We start from the raw sequence: 26,359 nt of genomic DNA, 5'->3' as shown, positions 1-26,359 counted from the left end.
TACTTAGGCTTTTCCTTTATCATTTTATTCTCACCTGCTTAGCCTAGAATTTACAGGGTCCTTTCTTTCTTTCCCTTCCTTCCTTCCTTCCTTCCTTCCTTCCTTCCCTCCTTCCCTCCTTCCCTCCTTCCCTCCTTCCCTCCTTCCTTCCCTCCTTCCTTCCTTCCCTCCTTCCCTCCCTTCCCTCCTTCCCTCCCTTCCCTCCTTTCCTCCCTTCCTCCCTTCCTCCCTTCCTCCCTTCCTCTTTTTACTTTTCAGTTCATTGAGAATGGGTCAGTTCATAAAAGCAAAGGATTTGGACTAACTTTATTATTTAAGGGACCTTGTTTATTCTAATTTTTAAAAAAATCACTAAGAACCTCATGGTTTAAAACAACATTCATGTTGTATCTCACATTATTGTGGGTCATGAATTTAGGCAGCGCTTAACTAGCCATTTCTTCTCTATTAAGGTCACTTGGTGATATTCGACTAAAAGACAGTTTCATTTACAAGTCTGTTACATATCTGGATGGCTGGCAGGCTATCCTTAGCTGGAACTGTCAAACTAAGCATGTGTATGTGGCTTCTCTAGCATGGCCTAACTACACTGTTCAGAGTAGTAAGACTTCTTAAGTGTCAGCTCAGTACTCCTGAAGAAAGAAACCAGAGTCTTGCAATCTGCAAGACTTATTAATACCTAGTCCTGAAAGTTATGCAACTTCTGTTGTCAGAAGCAAACCATAGAGCCAGCCCAGATTCAAAGGAGAGGACTACACAAGGGCATGAACATTGGAAGGTGTTGTTTATTTTTGGGGGGAGGGAGAGGGTTATTTTTGGAAACCAGTTATACTGTAGGATCTAAGAATCTATACCTCTGCCTAGTATATATAAAGCTTATTAACAGAATGGCATTCAGATCATATAATCTAAGATAATTTTTGTAAAATTCAGCTACCTTAATATTTATATTTTCCTATAAAATCTTCCAGAGTACTCTGCAATTTATTTGTATTTTCCCCTAGAAGTGTCTACTTCAGATACAGTGTTTTCTGCTTTATTGTGAAAAATATTTAATACACAGAAAAGATCAAAGCTTGGCAGTGAACACCTATATATCTACCACTTAGAGTCTATAACTAACATTTTGCTATCTTTGGCTGGTGTGGCTCAGTGGATTGAGTGCCGGCCTATGAACCAAACGGTCGCTGGTTCAATTCCCAGTTGGGGCACATGCAGGCATGGGTTGCGGGCCAAGCCCCCAGTTGGGGGTGTGCGAGAGGCAACCTAGTGATTTATCTCTCGCTCATCAGTGTTTCTCTTCCTCTCTTTCTCCCCCCCTTCCCCTTGCTCTGAAAATAAATAGAATCTTTTTAAAAAGTAAAAAACATTTTGCTATACTTGCGTTATCCCATGTCTGTCCAAAATTAATCTGTGTTATTTTCTGATGAGTTTAAAAGTAAGTTGCATTTACTCAGATATAGATTTAAGTTACTTTTTCTTTTTGATTCTTTTCCTTTGGAGGATAGTCAGAAAGTGTAAAGAATCTTTATTGCTGTATCTTCTCTTAGAACTTACCTATTGAGAACTTTTCAACCTGCCTTATCCATTACATATTCAACCAAACTTTGGTTTTGTTTTTCATAACTCTTACTCCTCATAGTCTAAGATTTTTGGAAGAAGTCATTTCTTTTAAATTATAAAAATAATCATTCAAGATCCCAGCATGAGCAGAACTTTCATTTATGTGTTCCCTGTTCTTTTTCCATTTTATGTACTTTTATAACTATTGCTTGGGTGCATATAATTTTAAAATATTTTTTAAAAATGTGAAGTTTTTAGATTATTATAGCCTGGTAAGTAATGAGTGCTTGATGGTTCATTGAATGGATGGACTGGTAATTTTAACCATGCTGCTATTGGACAGTTAAGTTGCTTTTCAACTGAAAAATGCTTTTGAACCCAATGAAATACTGCTTATTGCCCGAAAATGGTTATATGCAAAGCTTATCCCATCCCTCTGACGCTCACAACCAGAAGAGTTGAAACTGAATTGGTCCTTGTTAACTTTGACTTTGAAACTTCATTAGAGGCAAATAAGGAAGTTAGAAAAAAAATTACGTTTTCAACTTTGAAACATTTTGTCAGTTAAGTAAGTTTTTATTTTCACTGGTATTCTGACAGTTATTATCAGAGTTGAACTGAGTGAATTTCCTATTTAAAGTTTACCTCCAAGTTTAAGCATATTAGAAACTTTTGAACTGAACCTAAAAAACAAAAACAAATTAAGCAAACAACTAGAACAGGAACAGAATTACTGAAATAGAGATCACAAGGGGGTTATCAGTGGTGTGAGGGTGGGGAATGAGGGGAAAAGTATAGGGAATAAGAAGCAAAATTGGTAGGTACAAAAAAGATAGGGGGAGGTTAAGAATAATAGAGGAAATGGAGAAGCCAAAGAACTTACATGTGTGACCCATGGACATGCACTAAGTGGGGGAATGCTGGTGGGAGAGGGGTGCAGGGTGGACGGGGATAAAGGGGGGGAAATTGGAACAACTATAATAACATAATCAATAAAATATACTTTAAATAAAAGAAACCTTTGGTTCAAGTATTAGGAATAGATTTGTATATCAAATTTCTAATGAATTTTATTCCCATTAGTTGTGAAACTCCTGTGAACTCGAAGAAGGAGTAACCAGTTCACTCTCATTTGCTGATACACACTAAAACAACTGTAATTTCATGTTGGTCACCTACTTTGATTATAATTCGATAATTAGAGAGGGATATTCTAACACATTGAATTCTATAATCTTAGGGATACAGAGTCTTGTAGAAGATTGAGTCCTGCTACGGTGATACAAGATGATGCCTAACCCATCAAGGCAGTTGAATCTCATGTTTTATTAAAAGATTTTTCAGAGAAATCTGTTCTTGATGGTCATAGTTCATTCTGTCTAGCATTAACCTTTACTGTAAAAAAAAATTCTTATCTGATTTATATTCTTCTTGTTATATATTGAATAGATTTATATTTCATCTTGTTTGGCCCTTTGTGGAAACAGATGGTTACTATTTTCATATAGTGACTTTAGATAGTTGAAACCTAACATCCTTTTAGAGTTTACTCTGTTTGAATTCAGTTATTTACATAACGCAGATTGACCTGTACAGAACTTTCTGCCCATGAAAAATGTGCTCTCTGGGGATTCTTAACATATGCTTCTGGAGAATGTTTAGTCATGTTTGTTTGTGTATTTATTCACTGCCTTAATGAGCAGTTGGGTAATTTGAACTACATTGCACAATTACTGGGACTGTCTTAGGACTTGTGCCCAAGTATAAGATCTATCAACAAATGTTACAGCAGGACGCCTCACTTGAGAAAACTATTTGAATTTAATCTGACTTTTGAATATGTAGATTTGCTTTGGGGAAAACATAGGGAATTTGATTTGGTCTCTGATCATCTCACTTTTGGCAAATTCTTAGAAAGTTAGATTGACCATGGGATTAATTTATGGGTGTGTCGGAGCTGGGGCTCTAGGACATCCCATGTACCCTACACTTAAGACTTTACTACTTGGATCTCACATTTTTAAAGATTTCCTCAAAGAAACCGTAGATTTAAGATAATTCAAAAAGTCAAGCACAGGAGAACAGTAAGAAAATGACACAGCTGATCCTTTTGTTCTTAATTCAAGCTCTTTGTCAGCCACATCATAGATTTAAAATCAGTGATCGAATTGGCCTTCCCAGTGTCTAAATTATTGAGAAGACTTGTTTGAAATATGGACGAATCTTACCCTAAATATGTATATACATAAAATATTAACTAATTGAAAAACCAAGAAGTAGTTTATTTCCCATGTCTTAATATTATTCACCACTTCAGGTCTGCATAAAATAGAACTATTTTAATAAACTTCTTATGGGATTAAGTCCTATTAAAAAAACAAAGGAATGTGTGGGAGTGAGTGAAAATTATTTTAAAAATTACAACTGTAGGATTAATTTTGGAAGAAATTAAATATGCTATTTTTCCAGTGTGTGCACACACATGAATGAAGCTAGATAATAGACATAAAATTCTAAGATCTCATTTATTTTATTTTTATTTCATATCTTTTAAATGTCTATTTTTACATGTCTTATAATGTTTATAACATATTTTCACAATAGTACATGTATAAAAATATACATAAGAGGTCAGCCCAGAAAGTATCCAGCCATGTAATATGAAAAATAGAGACATTCACTGAAGAAGACACAAGGCACATTGTACATAGAACAGTGACACCTCAGCCCCCTTCAAAGTAGGCACCTTGGGACCTCACACAGTTCTCCCATCAGCTCCTCTGCTTTTCAGAATACTCTGCAAAATCCTTTGTTGGAATCACCATCAGCTGCCCCATTGTATTTTCCTGAATCTTCATCAACAATCTGAAATCTCTTCCCTCTCAAAGGTGATTTTAGTATTGGGAAAAGCCAGAAGTTGCAGGGCATCAAATCTGGGCTGTAGTGGGGCTGAGTCACCTGAGTGATTTGATATTTCTCCAAAAAACGCAGCATGAGACATAATGCATGAGTGGGCACATTGTTGCAGTGAAGCTACCAATCACCAGTTGCCCATAGTTGTAGCTGTTTTCATCGTATTGCATCTCTCAGCCAGTGAAGAACATTGAGGTAGTACTCCTTATTAATTGTTTGGCCTGGAGCGGTATACTTGTGATGGACAACACCCTTCCAGTCAAAAAACAGTTAACATGGTCTTGATCTTGCTGTGACTTTGCCATGCCTTCCTTGGGTGTGGAGAACCCCGTGATTTCTTTGGGACTACTGGGCTTCATTTCCAGATGATAGCCCACAATTTACTTCTGGTTATGACCCTCTTGAGGAAATCTGGTTCATTGGTAGTGGTTTCAGTCAAGCCTTTAGCAACTACAGCACGATGTTCCTGCTTGTTGCAGGCCTTCCAGAATGTGGATCACTTTCAACAGATTCTCAACCATCTTTGAAGCATTTGTGCCACACTTTTTTATTTGCGTCATCCTCAAAAGCCTTCTGAATCCTCAGAATAGTTTTCGTGGAGGAATGTTCAAGCTTAACGCAAAATTGGATGCAGATTCATTGCTCTGCTTGTTCAGTCATTTTGGATGTGATGGCCACACAGTACATATGTGGCCATTACCACTTCCCAGTGGCATCCACCACTTCCACTGACTAGTACAGTGAAGTCATCATTGTTCACAGGTGCGTGTTCCTGTTCACTCTCCTTGGCTGCCAGGTTACACTGATGTTGCACAAACTGTTCTCATTCTATTAACAGTGGCTGAACTTTTTCCAGATATTAGGAGTATAAGCTTGACATTTAAAAACCTTTTCATTGCCATATAACACAGTAACTGTAATCTAGGTCAAGACAGAAAATGTAGCCAACAACCCAGGAGACACCCCCTCCATGCTTCTCCCAATTACTGCCTCTTCTCATATCTCCAGAATAGCTACTGTCTTCATTTCTGATAATATACTATAGTTTGCATGTTTTTATAGTTTACGTAAGTAGGATCATAAGGCACATATTCTTTTATATCTTGTTTCTTTTGCTCACTATTATGTTCGTGAGATTCACCCATGTTGTTGTTTGTGGCTGTAGTTCATGCAGTGTCATTCTGAATATTTGGTTATATGACTATGCAGCAATTTATTTGTTCATATTTGATGTGTTTCCAGTGTTTGACTGTTATGGATAATGCTCTGATTCCTGTACATACCTCTTAGTACACATGTGTACACATTTCTTTTGGGTATAATCATCACTGGAATTGCTAAGTTATAGGCAGTGTTTATTCCACTTTAATAAATAATGCCAAATAGTTTTACATAGTCGCTGTACCAGTAGGTAGTCCCACCAACAGTTTCAAGAGTTCCTGTTCCGAATCTTCACCAGCGCTAGATATTATTAGTCTTTTCAATTTAAGCTGTCTGGTGAGTGTGTATAGTAATTTTTTATATTGTTTCAAATTGTATCTTATTTTTTATGTTGTTTTTTACTGTATTTTTTCTGTTACCAGTTATCTCCCCCGTAGCCTCTTTTCCTCCCCCACCCACCCCCCGTCCCTGCAGTCACCACACTGTTGTCTGTGTCCATGATCAAATTATATTTCCTCCTTTCCTTCCTTCCTCTCTTTCTCACTCGCTCCCTCCCTCCTGTCCTTTATTTTTAGAGAGTGGGGAGGGAGGGAGAAAAAGGGAGAGAAACGAAGATATGAGAAGGAAACATTGGTTGCCTCTCGCATGTCCCCAACCAGGGACCAAACTGGCAACGCAGGCACATGCCCTGACGAGGAATCTAACTGGCACCTTTAGCTCTGTGGGATGACACCCAACCAACTGAACCACACCGATTATGGCAAGTTGAATTTTCTTGATTACTAATAAGGTTGAGCACCTTTGGGGATATTTATTGGCCAGCTGGATGTCCTCTTTTGTAAAGTATTTATTCATGTGTATTTCACATTTCTCTGTCAGGCTGTCTTTCTAATTAATTGATTTGTGGTGTTCTTTGTATATTTAGGGTGTGAGGCTTTTGTCAGGTAGGTGTATGTTCCAACTGCTTTCACTTATTGTGGCTCTCCTACTCTTACTGGTATCTTTCTGTAAATAGGCATTCTCAATTTTAAAAATGGTCCAACTATCAATCTTTTCCTTTTTTCAATGGTGATATCTGTGTCTTGCTTAACTATCTTTAAAAATTTTATTGTTTGTTTTTCACATTGAAATTTAAAACCCATCTAGAATTGATTTTTTGTATGTTCTATGAGTTAGGAGTCAAGTTTCTCTTTATAACTAACCAACCTATCTTCTTTCCTTCATTCTCCACATGGAAATCCATTTGACTTGTCATTATATATTGGTGTGACTTTTGGTTCCCCAGATCTCTAAAGTGCCACTTTTTGTCTTTATATGACTATGTTTAAACAATTTTTGGATTCTCCTTTAAGTTCTGTGAGTCCATTTGTCTATCTTTGTCTTAATTACTGTAGTTTCATAGTAAGTCTTGATCTCTAATACAGCAAGTGCTCCTCCTTTTTCCTTTTCTTGAAGAGAGTTTTAGTTATTCTTGACCGTTTGCTTTGCCTTGTAAATTTCAAATAAGCTTATCAAATTCTTTGTGTGCAACACACACCAGCTGTTGGAATTTTTTTTGTATTGCATTAAATTTCCAGATCAGTTCAGGTTAAAACGGCGTATTTTTATTGAGTCTTTGATCCACAAACATAGCATATTTATATAATTATATAGGCCTTTCATTTCTCTTGACAAAATTTATTAATTTTAGGTGCAGAGGAGTTGAATATTGTTTACTTTTACTCCTATTTATTTGTTAGCACTATTGTGAATGATTTTTTAAAAATTTTGTTTTCTGTTTATTGCTAAGATACAGTAATACAGTTGATTTTATTTATTGAACTGTGTTTACCCTTGCTAAACTTGCTATTCTAATAACTCTAGTAAGCCATCTATGTATTTTCTGTCTGTGAATGATAGTTTTACTTCTTTTGCAATCTTTACTTCTCTTGTCTTACTGAGCTGAGTAGGACTGCAGCACAGGATAGAAGTGGTGAGGGTTTTCTTCTCTTTTTTTACTCCTTATCTTGAAAGCTTTCAGTATTTCAACATTAAATATGATGTTGTAATTTTTTGTTTTTGGTATATGCCTGTTCTGTTTACTATGGCTGCATAACCAGTTAAGAATTTAGCATCTATTTGTTATGATTATGGATTCTGTGGATTAGGAATTTAGATACGTACATCATGAAAGGCTTGTCTGCTGTGTTGTCTGAGGGCTTGGCTGAAGGCTCTTTTACTCATAGGTCTGGTTGTTGACGTTGGCTCTTGGCAGAGAGCCTCATTTCCTCTCCATGTGAGTCCTCCTCGTGTCTATGGGTAGGCTAATGTGAGCCTCTTCAGAGCATGGTGGCTGGTTTCTCCTAAAGCAAACATTCCCAAAGAGAGAGACCAGGTAGAAGCTGTATCCTTGTACAACCTTGCTTAAGAAGTCATATATGTATCCCTTTTGCTGTACCCTGATTGGAGCAGTCAGAAGCCCCCATCCAGATACAAGAGGAGGGAACATAGGACCCTGCTTTTTGGTGAAAGGAGTGTCTATCAGACACATTGTAAGAAGAGCACTTGGGATGGCATACATACATACATGCATGCATGCATACTTGCATGTACATATTTTTATACGTGTGTCTAGCTAGAGAGAGAAATGCAGAGAATATGATCTATGATGTCTTTTATCAGATTTTAAATGTTCCCTTCTCTTCATAATAAAATATTTGTTTTGGATGAATATTAAATTTTATAAAATGCCTTTTTTTAGGTGAAATGAAAACATTTTATTTCTGTTAATGTGATCAATTTTATTGATTATAATCAACTTAGTTGTGGTTTATTGTCTTTTTTACTCTATTACTGCATTTGGTTTGCTAATGCTTGCTTGCTTGCTTGCTTTCTTGCTTTCTGCAACTTTGAAAGCTCCTTGAGAGAAAGGACTAAATTCTATTCTTTGGCTCTTATGAATGATGCTGCTATGCACATTCAAGTGGAAGTTTTTGCATAGACATGTATTTTCATTTCTTTTGGATATATACCTAGAATTTGAAATCCTTCCTAGTCTGTGGGTAATATACCACATTTCTTTTGTGTCATTATATTTCCAATTATGTCTGCTTTTATTTTACCCATGTGGTCTCACCTGAATGTCCTTATTTCAGATACATTGCACGCTCTCCAGCCCACTTCTCTTAATCTTTCAAATGGCTCTTAGACTTTGATATATCTGTACCAGATATTCATTGAAAGAGAAGTATTTTCCAAAGTCTCACTTGAGGAAACACACTTTTGCCATAAAGGCTTTTCGTTTATATTAATCTGGATCATTTTGCTTCATTCTTGTCTTTTTTAACTTTGCTGTTTATCTTTGTCTCAATTTTTGTGGCACAATTCTTAATGTTCAGGTTGGTTTAGGTTTCATCCATTTCACGGTATTTTTTAGGGGGAGTATTTATAGCAGTCATATTGTTTCTGTTTTACCTTGGGTTGGTTTAAAGGTGCTTTCCTTAGTAATAAAGCTTAAAGGCAACAAATGCAAGAGATAACTTATCTCCTTGAATTTGTTTTTTCATTAGCCTTAGGAATAGCTTTAGAAGTAGTTATCAAAAGAATAAATACATTGCATTCATTAACTTCTCACCTGGTTTTACAAGGTTTTGTAAGACAGAATAAAGATATTTATAATTTGAACTACTTTATACATTTACATTATTGTAAGCATGAGTGGTTCAAAATTGGAATATCTGACCAGATGTAAGTTGTTTATTATTATAGGTTACTAGTAATGTTGTATTATTTTAAAATAATTTGGAAAGTTAGTGAAATAAGAAAAATGACTGTCTCGTTGTTAATTACATTATCTTTAGTGAAATGGTGGTGATGAATCAGCCATCTTAGTTTTAACACTTAGGTTTTAAAAATCAGTGAAAAGTGATCATTCTTTCCGTTTCATTACAGTTCATGTGGATTTCATTTTATTTTAAACAAAGCCAAAGGAAAAAGGAAATGTGACTTGCCACTTTGCACACACATTGTTTATTTCCTAGTAGAGAAAATAATCACTTTGGGGGCTTTAACTCTGTTATTTATAGAAACTATTTAGTTTGTTTTGTGTTTCGATTTCAGAAGGCAAAAACTAATTTTGTATTTTAAGCAATTGTACATTAATCCTAATCAAGTAAAGAAGACCAGAAAAGCAGTGCCTGGGGACAACCACATTATTGTAGTGAATCTTCATGTGTTTCTGCCTAAGCCTGGAGTTTAGTCACTCCTCAGAGCAGCCCAAGTTTTTTGTCTGTATCCTACCCACTTTTGCCTGCATGCTCTGTCTGCTCTCTTCTCCTTCAGATTCATTGTCTTTATAAACGAGTAGAAAACTTTTTAGTTTAGAGAGCAGAGGTCCAGGAGAAGAGCTATCTTAAGAAATTTTTTTTGTGCCAACTAGAAGCGCTTTGTGGTAGGCCATCTGGACTGGAGGATTTCCTCAGAATGTAAAGTATGTCGTGAGATTTAGAAAGCTGGGATTTGCTCTGAAGCTATCCGGGAAGGTAGCAGGAAATGTAGACAGAACCGGCTTATGTTGCTTGTAATGTAGGTGGCAAGAAGGGAAGACAGCTTGCCTAGTCTCACTTCAGTGTGTGGTTCTTCTGCACTTAACAAACTTCTGCACTGGTAACCTATCTCTCCTTTCCTAGGAGTTCAGACGTGTCTCAAAAACTTCACCGCTTGTGTCAAAAGAAGTCTAAGAAGTTTGGAATAAATCTAGATTCCTCCCCCCCCCCCTTTTTTTTAATTCCTCTTCCCTTCAGAAATATGTCTCAATAATGGCATAGGCAAAGTATTTAAGACTGTAACCACTTTTTAAATAAATATATTTGTTTTATGAGGGCAGAGTGGCTTTGCTCAACTTACTCTTTCCCTGTCTCCCCCAGAAAGATGGTCATTATAGTATTCTTGAGGGGAAAAAAATTAAAACAGATTTTATTGGAAAATAATCAGAAAGTGCCTCAAATAATAGCAAAATGGAAATTGTATAATTAGGCAAGATGTTTACTTCTATGAAGGCCAGCCAAAAAACTGCATCAAAAGCAGTCAGTTATCTGAATATCTGTTTTTAAGTCCATGTTAAATTAAGACTTTGATGCCCTCGCTGGTGTGGCTCAGTGGACTGAGCGCTGGCCTGTGAACCAAAGGGTCACTGGTTCGATTCCCAGCGTAGGGCACATGCTTGGGTTGCAGGCCCAGGTCCCCAGCAGGGGGTGCGCAAAATGCAACCACACATTGCTGTTTCTCTCCCTCTCTTTCTCCCTTCCTTCCCCTCTCTAAAAATAAACAAAATATTTCTTTAAAAAAAAAAAGACTTTGAAAAAAGACCACTTTAATTGTGAATGAATTCTTGTGATAGAAGGAGGTAAAGTCCTTCCCTGGGACCAGTCGTCATGCTCAAAGTACTGCAGCAAAATGTTTGATTTTCTTTTTTAACTCAACACAATTTCTCTTTTAATTTAAGCTAGTAGGTAAATTTTTAGTAAGACTATCTTACGAGGAAAATACAAACTTAGTTTTTAAAAGTAGAAAAAAAAACACAACATTTGTGTTACTTCATTAAAACCAGAAATTAGGTAGTCTTATTTTCATATAATCATATTGCTGAATGGAGGTAATTAATGTTATCACTTACTAAAGAAATAAAAATCGAAGCTTTAATAGTTAAAATGTCTTATATAATTTAAAGTCTTTGGGAGAAAAATGTGATTAGGAAACATTAATTCTTGCATAAATATATCTTAAGATGAAATGCTGCTTTTATGAATATATTTTCTTACACTTTATTTCCAAAAATAAATTTTAGCTCTTTTAGAATATATAGTGCATGACTTCTTGGTATAGTACTTAACGATTTCTGTCTTTTTATGACAATTTTTGAAGACAACAAATTCCATTTTAGAACAAAACCAGAAAATCATTTAAGTTGCTAAATGCTTTTATTTTTAAAAATTTTTTTAAATGATTTATTTATTTTTAGAGAGAGGGAAAGAAAGGGAGAGAAACTTTTGCCTCCCACAAGCCCCTAACCCAGGACCTGTCCTGCAACTCAGGCCTGTGCCCTGACTGGGAATTGAACCCAGCCACCTTTTGGTTTGCAGGCCAGTCTTAATCCACGGAACCACAGCAGCCAGGGCTATGTTGCTAAACGCTTTTAGCAACTTAATTGATTCTAACTTACTAATGTGACATATGAGTTGTAATTTTGTTTTGTGTTTTGAAGAAATAATATTTGAAGACTGGGTCTTCCTTTGAACTCATGGTATTGAGTTTTCTCTCATTATCCTGAGAATATGCCTATTTAACATCATGATTCTTTTATATTTTTACAGAAATGTTTTCATTCACTATGCATAAAAATCTACAAAATAATCAAACTTGTAAATTTGGGTGCATCACTAAATAGTTTCACATCACAGACTAAGTTAGCTCTTTTTTTTTTTTTAACAGAAAACAATTTAAATATTTTTAGTTGATTCTAAAGAAAGGAAAGGAAAGAAAGAAAGAAACATTGATTTATTGTTCCACTTATTTATGCATTCATTGGTTGGTTATTATACGTACCCTGACCTGGAATCAAACCTGCAACCTTGACATATTGGGATAATGCTGTAATCAACTTAACTACCTGCTCAGAGTGAAAATAATTTAAATTTTGTTTATAAAGAATTTTATTTTGTAGTAAATTTATCTAAAAGAGTATAAGGAAGCAAAAAATTCCTCTGAAATCTTACTCTCCAGAGACATGCCTCCATTCCTCTCTTTATATCTGTGTATGTATGTATGCTCATGAATATATAATTCTACACAGACACAGAATATACTATAAATGTCTTCCAATTTTTTTCTTTCTGTAGGATGTTGTCACTCCTACAAAATTTATTTATGATTATAAATATTGAATACACTGTCTTTTTAAAAACATAACAGTATACCATAATAAAACCATTTATTTAATCAGTTGCCTATTTAATAGTCTTTTAGGCTAGTGCTTCCTTTTTTTTTTTTTAAACTATAAATAATGCATGGTATTGTTACTTTTTTCTCATGGCTCTTCAGCCACATTAGATTTTCTAATCAATCCTCTGCTGTTACCATTCTACAAAATAAGGTCTGTCCACTGTCTTAACATAAGTGCTTTAGGAAGGGGAGATTGGAGACAATTCCTAATTTTTTTAATACTTGTTTTCTGGATGGTATTTTATACCTTTTTTGAAATAGACTTTTTTTTTCCCCTCAAAGGTTCATAGGTAACAACTAACCTTGGGGTCATACTGTTAGCCCTCAAATCCATCATAAAATCTATCTAGTTTAGTTTTTATAATACAGAACCTCAGTATATTTTTGGCAGTGCAGCTCCATTATTATCTGTCTCGGAATTTACTTTGCAAAAATGGTTTTATTTCTCAAAAAAAATAAAGCAAGCATATCATTTATGTAGTCTGGTCATCCTTATCCCTGAACCTGTTTCAAAGGAGAAAAAAATTACTCAACTTCCCTTGGTCCCCCCCAAAATTATAATACAATATATGTTTTAATTCTTATGACATAGATGTTTTATAATCTGTGGATGCCTCCATGTACTGTCCCCTTCCCTGTACTATCAAGTAATTTATCATGAATTTTGTGTTATTCCCTTGCTTTATTGTGTTACTTTTATATTTTTTAACTTTATATAAAGCTCATCTGACTTGCTCTTTACACATCTTTCTGTTCCTTAGATTTATACATGATGTTACATGTAGGCATAGTTTATTCTTACTACTCTGTAATATTCTGTTGAATGTTTATATCAGTTTATTTGTGCAGTTTACAGTTGGTGGTACTCACTTTGTTTCTATTCTGAATTATGCTGTTGTGAACATTCCTTAATATTTCTCTTGATATATGTGTGTCCAAGAGCGCAGATGGGGAAACTGCCTGGCAGGCTGCCCGTTTTGTTAATAAAGTTTTATTGGAACATAACCACATCCAGTTAGTTACATATTTATCTACAGCTGTTTTATATTACAAAGACATCTGAGTAGTTGTTACACAGACTGTATGGTTTTCAAAGCCTAAAATATTTACTTTTTGATCACTTACAGAATTTGACAAACTTGCTGTAGGTAAGAGTACATACACCTAGGAATGGAATGGCTCTGCTGTAGGTCAGGGTATATACACCTAAGAATGGAATTGCTGGGTCATAGGATGTGTGCATTTTCAGTTATACCAGACAATGCCAAAGTGGTTTTTTCCCCCTTGAAGTCACTGAAACAGTTTACCTCCTGCAAGTAATGTATGAGAGTGACTTCATGTTACTCTCTATCCTTGGGAACACTTGGTACTGTCAAGCTTTGATTTTATTTGTTTATTTACCACTTCAGTGAGCATAAATGGCATTTCATATGGTTTTAATTTTCCTTTCCAAGATTAATAATGAGGTACTTGAGCCTCATTGCATATGTTCATTGGCCATTTATGTGTGCTTTTCCATGGGGTGTTAGTCAAGGCTTTTGCCAATTTTCGTATAGGTTTGTCCGTCCTTTTGATTCATCGGAATTCTTTATTCAGGATATTGATTCTTTACTAATTATGGTTGTTACAACTATCTTTTTTCTACTTCATGAATTGCTTTTTCTCTTTACCATGTCTTTTAGTGAGCATACACTCTGAATTCTTCTGTATCTTATTAAAGGAACCTCCTCTCTACTTGTAGGGTATGAAGGTATTCTTTATTATTTCTAAAGGCTTTATAATTTGATTGTGTGTGTTTGGAGATAGAAATTTCAGTATATACTTAATTATAATGAATTTGTAAATTTTAATTAAACTTGGGAGTTGAGCCATTATTTTGTCCCTTTTTTTTTTTCCCTTAGCTGGAACCTTTTTTCCCCTCTTCCTTTGGGACTCTTATGATGCAAATATTAGGCATGAGGCTGTGTTCATTTTTTTTCTCTATTTAGGTTTTATAAGTCATATGTATGATGTGTGCATATATAACATACATACAAAATACACTTTTTTATAAATAGAGAAGACCCTAATTTTAGAGGTTATTTTCTCTTCTTATAAACATTCAAAAGCTAGGTTATGCTGTATTCCATAATGTAGGCAGTTAGATTGGAGAGGATTGTTGCTATAGACAGCACAGTTATCCTAACTGCAGAGAAGGAAGCAAGACAGGTATCACAAAAGATGAGAAATTTGAAAACGTAGTCCTTTCGCAATTATTAGAAATATTGTGGCCTCTACATGCCCTTGTTAGGAAGACAAAATAAGTGTTCCATTTCAGAATGATTTACATAAAATCATTGATATTCATAATTGTTAGAATGTTATAGGCGTATCTCATTCTAATACACTGAGTTGTCAAGTTTTGCATATTTAGAATGCAATATATTTATCTCTGCAAAGGTACTACACATTTTTGACAATTCAGAAGATAAATTAGCTATGGTTCACTTTAGTAAAAGCATAATGAACAGATGTCATTGTAGTTTTAAAACTAGAATATTGAATTTTATTGAATATTAAAGTTTACTAGTTACATACAAATTTGCTTGCATCTCTAATAAAAGAGATGCCAATAAATATAATAGACTGATGGATAAAGATTTATGGACCTTCTTCTTGTCCCTCCTCCCCATGAATTTAAGAGCTTTGAGAATTCGCTTGTATTTTATAGTTTAACCCCCAGTGCTAGAAACTATTTTTAGAGGAAGCAAAGATGTAAGAGACTACCATGGTACAAGGAAAAGGAACTAATATACTTGGCTTAAGAAAAAGAAGAGTAAAAAGCTGCCACCCCCCCGTCCCCAGGAAATAGGTATTCTCTTTACTGAACATATGTATTCCTAAAAAGTATATTGTGAATGAGAGTGTAGTGCATTAGAGATTGGGAGACAAAAAACAAGAACAAAGTTTTCAAACTGGAAAGGGCAAGAGTGATGAATTCTCTGGAGTCTTGAGGAGGGAACTCTAATCCCAATTTGCTCTGTGAGCATTAAGTAACTCAGCTAATTTCCCAGAGTCTTAGTTTACATCTGTAAGTGTCAGGAGGGGTTGTTGGTCTTCAGGATAGTCTCTTTTCTAGCTTTAGTAATCAGTAAGTGCAAAGTTAATTGTCCTATACTCTTAATGAATTCCTACAGGGGTGTCCAACTCATGGCCTGTAGGCCTCATGTGGCCCAGGATGGCTATGCATGTGGCCCAACACAAAATTGTAAATTTACTTAAAACCTTTTTTTTTTTTTTTTTTTTTTTTTTTTTTTTTTGCTCATCAGTTTTTGCTAGGGTTTGTGTATTTAACGTGTGGCCCAAGACAACTCATCTTCTTCCAGTGTGGCCCAGAGACCCCAAAAGATTGGACACCCCTGCCTGGTAAAATTGGAAATCTCTGCCTAAAGGAAACTTAGTTTTAAAAAATCAAGCTTAGAAGCAATTCATTTTAACTTAAATGTAAATTTCAGTAGCATGTGATATGTTTTTGTTTGCAGTTCAAATGATATAGAAATACTTATACTAAAAAGCAAAACTTTCCCTTTACCCCTGTCCTTCTAATTTCGCTCTTCTGGTCAGAAATAACCAAATCACCAGTTTGATGTGCATGCTTCTAGACTTTTTTCTATGTTTACATTATATACAGATATAAATATGAAGTTTTTGCCTTTTAGAGGTATGTTTTTGGAGTGTGTGTGTATTTTAATGAATTACTCAGTACATATTGTTTTGCACTTTACTTATATTCCACCCACTTGTCTTGTGGATCTTTCAGATTTTTAGCATATATACCAACCACACTTTTTTCATTGTTGCATGGTATTTTTGGTGTTATCATATAGCTTATTAACCCCATTCATGAACCTTACGTTAAATTTTCAATTTTGTGGCAATAATAAATATTATAGTAAAGAACACCATTATATAGGATAATAACTTACCGATAATAACTTACCAATTAACATATCCCTCGGTATATGGCAGTGCTATGCATTATTTCATCAAATAATCCCAAGCTTGAGATAAATACTAATTAGTATGAAGAAATTACATATGAGGAAACCAGCCACAGTGCTGCTAAGTACAAACAGATTTACTCCAGCAGTATAACTCCAGAGCTCATGCAGTTATTCTGCCACGGTTTTTATTTGAGTCCCACAGAGATTCTGGCTACTGAAAAGGTGAAGAGTCAAGATTTTAGACAGGAAGGTGTTCTAGGATTTTAGAGCTATAAGAACTGTAGAAATCAACTGCCATATGCCTATGCATCTCCATTGTGATCCTGTAATTGATTGTCCAAACTGGGAAACTTGGGAGTGAAAGAAGGAGCATTATGATAATATTTATACTGAGATAGCAGATGTATTTTTCCTGAACAAACTGAGGCACAGGGACACTTTAACCTTAGCCTAGGCCACCATCACCCCTCACATGGGTTACTGCAGTAGCATCCTGCCTGGTCGCCTGGCATTTACCCTTACCCTGTTTCAGTCCCTTCTCACACAGCAGCCAAAAGGACCTTTCGAAACAAAAACCTGATTAGATCACTTAATTGTTTAAACCCCTTCAGTGGCTTTGGGGGGCCGGGGGGATATATATTTTTAGTCCTCTTGTGATTATTGTTAGAATGCAGCATGAAATGAAGGGGACTTAAATGTGAGTCAAGTTGTGTTTTTGAGTCTTAGTTATCAAGACTCGTTTGGTGACCTTGGGCAAATTATCTAACTCAAATTGTTCCCTCAAATACAAAATATAGGTAGTATGAGAAGGGGGATGAGGTAATAAATATGAAAGGGACAGTATAAATGCAAGACATTGTTAAAAGTTGACTTTGTGTTTACTGTGCCCTTTCAAAAATTGTCCTTGTGTCCTATCACGGTATCTAGCAGGTAATGGTAGGATTTTTACAAGCTGAAACACCTTTCATGCAACTTAAGTTTCACAAAGTAGAAATCTTAGTCATTTTTAAAAAAATCAAAGTTCATAAAAGTTAAGGGACTTGGCAAAGGTGAAAGCTGATTACTATGTCAATATTAAAGCTCAGGACTATAACATTGGCATTATAGGCTATAATCTTTCCACCAGACTCAGCTGCCTTCCCAAAATGATTAAAGAAGGTTATTTGTTTGTTAAAATCACATATTTGTGATCTTAATTTAGATGTATAATTCATCCTTTGTAAAGTGAGAATAGAAAGGCATGCTCATATAATTTAGTGACTTAAGACCTTTGGCTTACAATTGATGGCTTGAAAAAGGGAATGTATTAGGTTATATAATTAGATGGGAGGAGTATTAGAGCAGCTCTCAGAATTGATGCTCCAGGGCTTTAGAGACTAGAACTCGGGCTTGGGGAAGTCAAGACTTTTTATGTCTTACAGCCCTAGGTTTGACAAACCAAGAAGGATGGGCCACCAGGGGTGTCCAACCTGTGGCCTGTGGGCCTTATGCAGCCCAGGGTGGCTGTGAATGCAGCCCAACACAAAGTCGTAAATTTACTGAAAACATTATGAGATTTTTTTGTGTGATTACATGTCACAATATATTTAATGTGTGGCCCCAGACAACTATTCCTCCCCGTAGCACAGAGACGCCGAAAGGCTGGACAACCTTCTTTCTTACTGGGAAATTTGGGCGAATTCATTTTGGCCTAGTCCTTATCTTACAGCCATCCCTGTAGTCTTAGGTTGAATCATAGGAGATTGCTGATAGTCAATCATGTTTTTACCAGCTGAAAAGACTGCTTCTTATGGTCCAACCTGTAATAATGGAGAGTGGTAGAGCGGAGAATGAGGCATTGTAGATGGACACCCCTAATTGAACCTCAAAAAATGGTGTAGTTCCACAAAAAAGAAGAGCTGTTGCCCTTCATACTAGAAGAGGGAAAATAGGAAACCATTCTAGGCAGACCAAAAAAAAAAAAAATTTGTGACCATAATATAGCACACAGAGTATGGGTCAGCTAGACCTCAGCTAGGCCATATAAAAATTTCTAAAGTGAGAGATCAAATCGCTCTTACTAGTTAGTCCTTTTCTTAAGGATCTCACAGTTTGACAAATCTGCCTTTAATGTAACAAATGTGCCCAAAGTTCTCAAATTATACCTTCTATTCTTTGCTGTTATATGTTAAACATTTATTGAATGTCAAACATGTACTAGGTACCTTCCTCATAATAATCCTATCTAAAGATGCAGAAATTGAGGTTCAAAGAGGTAAAATAATTTACCTGAGATTATACAGCTAATTTATATGAAACCAGATTTTAAAGTCTAAACTGAAAATTAACCCCACCTTTTTCTTCCATACTCATACTCCTCAAAGATTGTAATTGAAATATCTTTAAAAATAAAACATAAAAAACCAAAAATAATGAAAAAAATGAAATACCTCTAAAGACAGAACAGAGTACATACATGTGCCTGAGAGGTGTATAGGCATATATAATCTTAAATATGAATTTTGTTTACTGCTTTATAATAATGCTGATAGCTTTGCTTTTTGAATGCTGAGAGTGTTGAACTCAAATTTTGAGTTAAATTATCTTTTTAAGAAGATGTATGTCATATTATCTTGGTATGAGAGAAATGCCACACTCAGCTTTTGTGTGAATGACTCACCCAGTTTATATTACTCTGGTCCAAATCATTCTTATGTAAGATCTAAATTCCCTCCTGACTTTTTCTACTTATAGGGAAGTAGTCATTAGCGATTCATCTTTCTGTACATGTGGATTCTGACTGACCCACTAGTGTACTCTAAAGTTGCATAGCTTTGGAAGCAGTTTGTAATTGCTATATTATAGCTAAACTTTATTTAAATAGTTTTCTATTTTTACATTGTTACATACTTAAGGTATATGTTAGCTCTGTGCTTTATGGAGACCGTACCTTTTCTTCAAAAGGTTGAGGCATTGGGAAAAATAAAGAACAAAGAAGTCTTTTGCTAATTACAAAGCAGTGTTTTGTTGGGTTTGGGGTACAGAATACTAAAGAGTGCTTTCTGGTCATTGATGCTGAAGGTGAGTGGTTCCTGATCTGATATGTAAAGCAAAACTGAAGTGACTTGTACTGTTTTGTTTTGTTTTTTATTTTCGTAGGTAAGTATGAGAATGATGTGGTAATTAAAAAGGATGCTTTGAAAAGTTTGCTCTCTTGCCAGTTTCCCAAAGTTTATAAAGTGATATATTTAGGGAACATTTCGGTGGAAAAAACTGGTTAAGGTAATGTTATAAATTGGAAAAATTTGACCTTGCAGAAATTTTTCGTAATTTTAATTTTGTCAGATAGGTGAAGTTCAAATAGCTAGAAAATATTTTGTAGAAGTTAATCTGTGTAGTAATAATGAGGGTTTTTTTCTCCCAATTTTTCTCATCTTTTAAAAGACTTGTACAGTTCTTATTTGTCATTAGATTCTTTCTAAGCAATTTACTTTTAAAATATTACGTATTTTCTTTATAGATGATAGTATATCTGCTGCAAGTACTTCTGATGTTCAAGATCGCCTCTCAGCTCTTGAGTTACGAGTTCAACAACAAGAAGATGAAATAACTGTGCTAAAGGCAGCTTTGGCGGATGTTTTGAGGCGTCTTGCAAGCTCTGAAGATCATGTAGCCTCAGTGAAGAAATCAGTCCCAAGTAAAGGTAGTAATTGTGTTATAAAGTAGAGTCTTGCTTTTTCCAACACTTTCTTTGCAATAATATATAAAACTATAGTTTCTCTTTTGGATTACTTGTGATTAGTTTGTTTTCTATTTCCTTTTTCTTCATTCCCAAGACATTCTGAAAGTTTATTATTACTTTAAATTGCAAATTATTGTGTACTACCACTAATTGTATTTATAGGCTTTTGTCACAGTATTTGTGTGAATCTAGTATGTGTGCAAATTTAATATTTCACTGAGAGCAGAAACGGAATCTTCTTTTTGCATTTCACATAGTAATTAGCATTGTATCTTAAACATAGCAGGTAGGTATTCAAATGTACCTTGTTTTTAATATATTTTATTGATTATGCTATTATAGTTGTTCCTTTTTTTCCTCCCCTTTATTCCCTTCTGCCCTGCACTCTACCTTCCAACAACATACCCCCCACCCCCTTAGTTTATGTCCATGGATCATACATATAAGTTCTTTGGCTTCTCTATGTCCTGTACTATTCTTAACATCCCCCTGTTTTGTCCCTACTATTTATGCTTCTTACTCCCTGTACCTTTCCCCCATTCTACCCCTCCCCCTTCCCTCTAATCTCCATTTGTGTGATTCTGTTCCTGTTCTAGTTGTTTGCTTAGTTTGTTTTTGTTGTTTTTTTTAGGTTCAGGTGTTGATAGTCGTGAGTTGGTTGTCATTTTACTGTTCATAGTTTTTGATCTTCTTTTTCTTAGATAAGTCCCTTTAACATTTCATATAATAAGAGCTTGGTGATGATGAACTCGTTTAACTTGACCTTATCTGGAAGTACTTTATCTGCCCTTCCATTCTAAATGATAGCTTTGCTGGATAGAGTAATCTTGGATGTAGATCCCTGCCTTTCAGGACTTTGAATACTTCTTTCCAGCCCCTTCTTGCCTGCAATTTTCTTTTGAGAAATCAGCTGATAGTCTTATGAGAACCCCTGTCTCCTTTTCTCTTGCTGCTTTTTAGATTCTTTCCTTATCTTTAATCTTGGGTAATGTAATTATGATGTGCCTTGGTGTGTACTTCCTTAAGTCCAGCTACTTTGGAGCGCTCTTGAGCTTCCTGGATCTCATGCGAGTCTATTTCCTTGGCCAGATTGAGGAAGTTCTTCTTCATTTTTTTTTTCAAATAAGTTTTCAGTTTCTTGCTCTTCCCTTTCTCCTCCTGGCACCCCTATGATTCAGATGTTGGAATGTTTAAAGTTCCTAAGCCTCTCATTATTTTTTTCAATTCTTGTTTCTTCATCCTGTTCTAGTTGAATGTTTATCTCTTCCTTCTACTCCAAATCATTGATTTGAGTCCCGGATTCCTTCCTTTTACTGTTGGTTCCCTGTCTATTTTTCTTTATTTCATTTTGCATAGCCTTCACTTTCTCCTCCATTTTACAACCATACTCAACCACTTCTGTGAGCATATCTGATTACCAGTGTTTTGAACTATGCATCTGATAGGTTGGCTGTCTGTTCATCACTTAGTTCTATCTTTAGGACTTTGATCTGTTCTTTCAATTGGGCCATATTTCTCTGTCTCAGCGGGCTTGATACATTGGAAGGGGTAGAGCCTTAGGTAGTCACCAGGAGGGGGCAACCAGGTCGCTGCGTTGTGACACTATGTCGGGGAGGGGTCGGAGACGGAACAGTACAGCTTGCTTGGCTTTTGACCAGCTTTCAGTCACCTCCCCTGCTGCCCGTAAGCAAATTGTGTCCTTCTAGTGCTAATTCCTGGGTTGGGGGGTTTATGTTCTAGGACCCTGTGCATCTCTCCAATGAACTCTCCTGTGAGGCTGGGAGTTTCTCCCACTGCTGCATCCTCCACAGGTTTTTACAGCCAGAAGTTTTGAGGCTTCCTTGTCCCACACTGGAACCCTGAATTGTGAGGTCTGTCTCGCTCCCCAGCTATTCCTCCAGGTTTATCTGCATGCAGATGTGGGACTGCCTGGTCTGCCAGCCACTGGCCTTGACACATGTCCTCTCCACCCCAGCTGCCCATCTCCACCCCTCCCACCAGGCTGTATGAATGTTTCTTCTTTAACTCCTTGGTTGTCAGACTTCCATACAGGTTGATTTTCTGGCAGTTTTGGTTACTTTTTGTTTTTAAATTTGTTGTCCTTTTGGTTGTGCAAGGAGGCAAGGTGTATCTACTTTGCTTCCCTCTTGGCTGGAAATCTAGTCTTTCTCATGTGTACTTCTTGAATCATTCCTCTCTCGGCTACTCCAAGTTTGGAGTAGGTGTAGTGTGGCCTTTCACTTTCTCCAATCACACAGAAAGAATTCAAAAGTCTTTCACATTAATTGAACAACTTAACATATCGTTTCATATATCTTACTGATTTCTTGGTAGAGTAAGTAGACATATGCATGATTGATTATCCCCATTTTGGCAATAAGAAAAGTGAGGGTATTCATTGGCTTACTTCTCTACTGTAATATGTCAGTGCAAGTTAGTAACCTAGGAAGGAGTCTTACATTAGTCCCACTAGATTCTAGTCCAGATAGAAGATAGTTAACCAGTATATGAGAAACAAAATTTGTTAGTAAAATTATGAATTTAGAATCTGAATGTTGAGTTTGTGGTGTATATGGTATATAGATAGATACCTTAGATGACTGAATTACAGGTCTAGTGCTCATTTTAGTCTTGGCTAGAATAAGACTTTGGAGACGTTCATCTTATGGATGATAGTCGAAGCCATAGAAAGAGGATGTAAAATGAGAACAAGGCTCAGGATAGCTCTGTTGGGCGCTCCAGTATTTCATCACAGCAGAGAACGTTGCCAGCTGCAACAGAGGTGTCAAAGAAAACAAAGACTGAGGGGTGATCATTGAATTTGATGTTTTTGAGATTATTATAAACTTCTCCAGAAGCAAGTTAAATGGAGTGATAGGATTGCAAATGAAACTGCAGTATTTTGAGAAGCAGCAATTGTGGAATTGAGAGCAGCAACTTTGAAAAAATTTGCCGGAGAGTAGAAAATGTGATAGTAGTTAGAAGAAGATGCTAAATTGAAGGCTAGTTTTATTTATTTTTATTTTTAAAAATGTAATGGACTTGAGCACAAAGTTATGTTAAGGACAAAAAAGCATCAGAAAGGAAGGTGATGTTATTGGTGGAGGAAGGATGATGGTAATTAATGAGACAATTTCCTGGGAGTTTGAGAAAGGATCTTAGAGCAGGTAAGAAACTATTAGTCTTAGACAGAAAGAAGACTTACCTTTTTAATGGGATAGCATGAAAAAGATAAAACTAAGTGAACTTTGCTATATGTCACAGTTGTCAGGGCTGGAACCTCCCTTTCTTATCACTTTCTCCTCTGGGGACAGTGATATCCTTTAAGAAAATAATACAGTTCCAGGGTGGTGGAAAAAAGTTAATGCTTGGAATGGTGACAGTAGGAAATGGAAGGCCACAGACAGATGAAAGAGAGGCTGAATGACCTTGAGAGCATTACGGTGGGAGACTTCGGGGGAGGGGCATTTATTTACCTGGTTTTGTGATTCCCATTCTTATACCTCCTACCCTCAGGCATGCTGGCCCAGGAATAGAGACTTAGAGGTGGCAGAATTTATCTTTCCCATTAGTGGATGTTAGTAAGATAAATGATAAAGGGTAAGAAACCTGAAACTCTGTTTGGATTTTTAATCCATGTATTTTTAAAAACTTGTTTTAAAGTTTATGAATCTAAAAAGACATTAAAGTTTTTATTATGGTAAAACAGTAGTACACTGTAATCTTGTGTTGAAAAATTTAAAGTGTTTTCTCTTATTTTTTATTTATCAAGGTATTTCAGTAAAGGAATATTCACAAGGAAAATTACAGGCTGTTTTTTAAAAATTTTGTAGCTGGACAGTATTTTTTATAACACATCAGTTACTTAGCACCTATCTGTTTCAGTGTCATAAAATATAAATGCAGTTAAACAGCTGTAGTTCCTATTTTCCAGAAACATGGCTTTGTAAGTTGTCCTTTCTAGGCTTTTTTTTATTTAATTTGTCCTTATTTGTAATTCTTTTGTCTTTAAAGTGAATTTTAAACAAGTTTTGTTAAAGGCTTTTTAGTGGAGAGTTAGCCAGTTCTGGAACCACAGAGCCACCTTCAGCTGCTACATTGGAATTTTTTCTTTTCACATAGTACAGCCTCTTAAGTTCTTATTAATAATTTTATTTACTAGAGAGATGCTAAGTTCCTTTCCAGTAATTCTACTTCATAAGTTTACTTTGACTGCTATTTTAATATGCTAACATGGTTACATTCTGAAGTGCGATCCACTAATGTTTGTTCTTCCTTTCTTTTTTTAATCCTCACCTGAGGATATTTTTTATTATTGGTTAGAGAGAGAGTGTGCAGCATCAGTGTGAGAGAGGAACATTGATTGGTTGCCTCCCATGTGCACCCCGATAGGGCATCAAACTCATAACCTAGGTATGTGTCCTGACCAGGAATCACACAACCCATTGGTGTACAAGATGATGCTCCAACCAGCTGAGACACCTGGCCAGGGCCACTAGTGAATATTCTTACAGTTACTTTGTTACCTTTGAATGGCTGTTTATAAAATGGATTTTATAGACTTTGAATTGCCGTTTATAAAATGGATTTGATGGGGGTGGGGTTGCTTATATATAATAATTTTGGGAAATACTATTTTAGAGATGAGCATAATTCATTTTTGAGAATTTACTCTACTTCCCTTTAATGGAAAATTTGCCTGACTGGCAAATTATGTTTTCCAATGTTGATACTAAAACAGCAAGAGAGATACATATTTAAAGTTTCATTAACTTTATTATTGGCAGTTCTAAACAGCTTTATTTTAGAGTTTATACATATTATGCTGTAGAAAGTAATTGGAAAATGTAATAAGTGCTTCATTATTGGCATTTGTATATAATGTAATAGAGCTCTATCAATTTGAATTAAACAGGATTAATATATTAATGGTATGAATATTTTATGAAGTTTTCATAAAATACTTTTTTAAAAAACCAGTGAAAATATTTTGTAGGGATTTTTGTATTTTTTCCACTCAATTAATTAGTGAAGTCATTTCTGATAGTGTGGAAAATTTTATCTTACATGTGAATTTTTTAGGTCCTTATAAAATTAGAATTCATAATACTTTCATATAAACTGCTGACAGGACAATAATTGTTAGCATCTTCTTAAGGTAGTTACATTTTCTGGAGGATTTTTCTTTAGAGGTAAGACTAAAACCACCATGGATAAATAGGGTGGAATCCTTCTGAGAAGAAGTTGTGGTTAAAAGTATAGACCAACTTCCTTATTAATGAAGTTTTTATATAGTTTTGCTAATGGTAGTGATATAGGGACATGACCTGGCTTCAGGTATGGGCTAAAAGTAAATGTTACTGTGTCTGTTAATAGCTTAAAGACATTCTGCTATGTCACTTCATAGTAGTATTACCATTGAGTAAATGTCACAATCAGAAACACCCCTAACTAGCCATTTAAATATTTTTAGTTCTTTTCTTTTAGATTGTCCTCTCTGGTGTGCCCAGCCGGTAGTCCTTTCTAATACACAGGGGATAATCGTTCCAAGACCCAGAGAGGATGCCTGAAACTATAGATAGAACCAAACCCTGTGTATGTATTGATTTTTCCTATACATACATACATACCTATGATAAAGTTTAATTTATACATTAGTCACAATAAGGGATTAACAGCAATAATAATAAAATTAAAAGTTATAACAATAAAAGTTACGTGAATGCGGACTTTTTCTCACCCAAAATATCTTACTGAGCTTCACTCACCCTTCTTCTTGTGATGATACGAGATGGTGCAGTGCCTGTGTGATGCGGTGAAGTGAGGGACTCAGAACAGCATGCAATTTAAAACTTAAACGTTGTTTATTTCTGGAATTTTCCATTTAATATTTTTGGGTCATGGTTGACTGCAGGTTACTGCAGTCTTGGAAAGCAAAGCTGCTAATAAGGGGGGCCTATTAAAAATTTAGCTTCATTTTTTTTCTCGATTATTTAACAGGTAGAAAGTTTTCCCAGTATTTTTTAAGATGCCAGTCATT

General features: G+C 35.5%; 1 protein-coding gene across 3 annotated transcripts in view; it reads left to right on the top strand.

The window, feature by feature from the left end:
* The window catches only part of EML4 (EMAP like 4), a 135,304-nt gene that overhangs the window by 33,843 nt on the left and 75,102 nt on the right, over window positions 1–26,359 (top strand). For all 3 annotated transcript variants that reach the window (XM_054567338.1, XM_054567330.1, XM_054567322.1), the window contains exon 2: window positions 20,098–20,280. In XM_054567338.1, coding sequence (XP_054423313.1) covers window positions 20,098–20,280 — 183 coding nt within the window. The remainder of the gene's footprint in view (window positions 1–20,097; window positions 20,281–26,359) is intronic.

This window comes from Pteronotus mesoamericanus, unplaced genomic scaffold, assembly GCF_021234165.1.
Source record: "Pteronotus mesoamericanus isolate MK-2021 breed Mesoamerican mustached bat unplaced genomic scaffold, CSHL_Meso_final contig_101, whole genome shotgun sequence".
NCBI lineage: Eukaryota > Metazoa > Chordata > Mammalia > Chiroptera > Mormoopidae > Pteronotus > Pteronotus mesoamericanus.
This window is presented reverse-complemented; position numbering and strand designations above follow the sequence as displayed.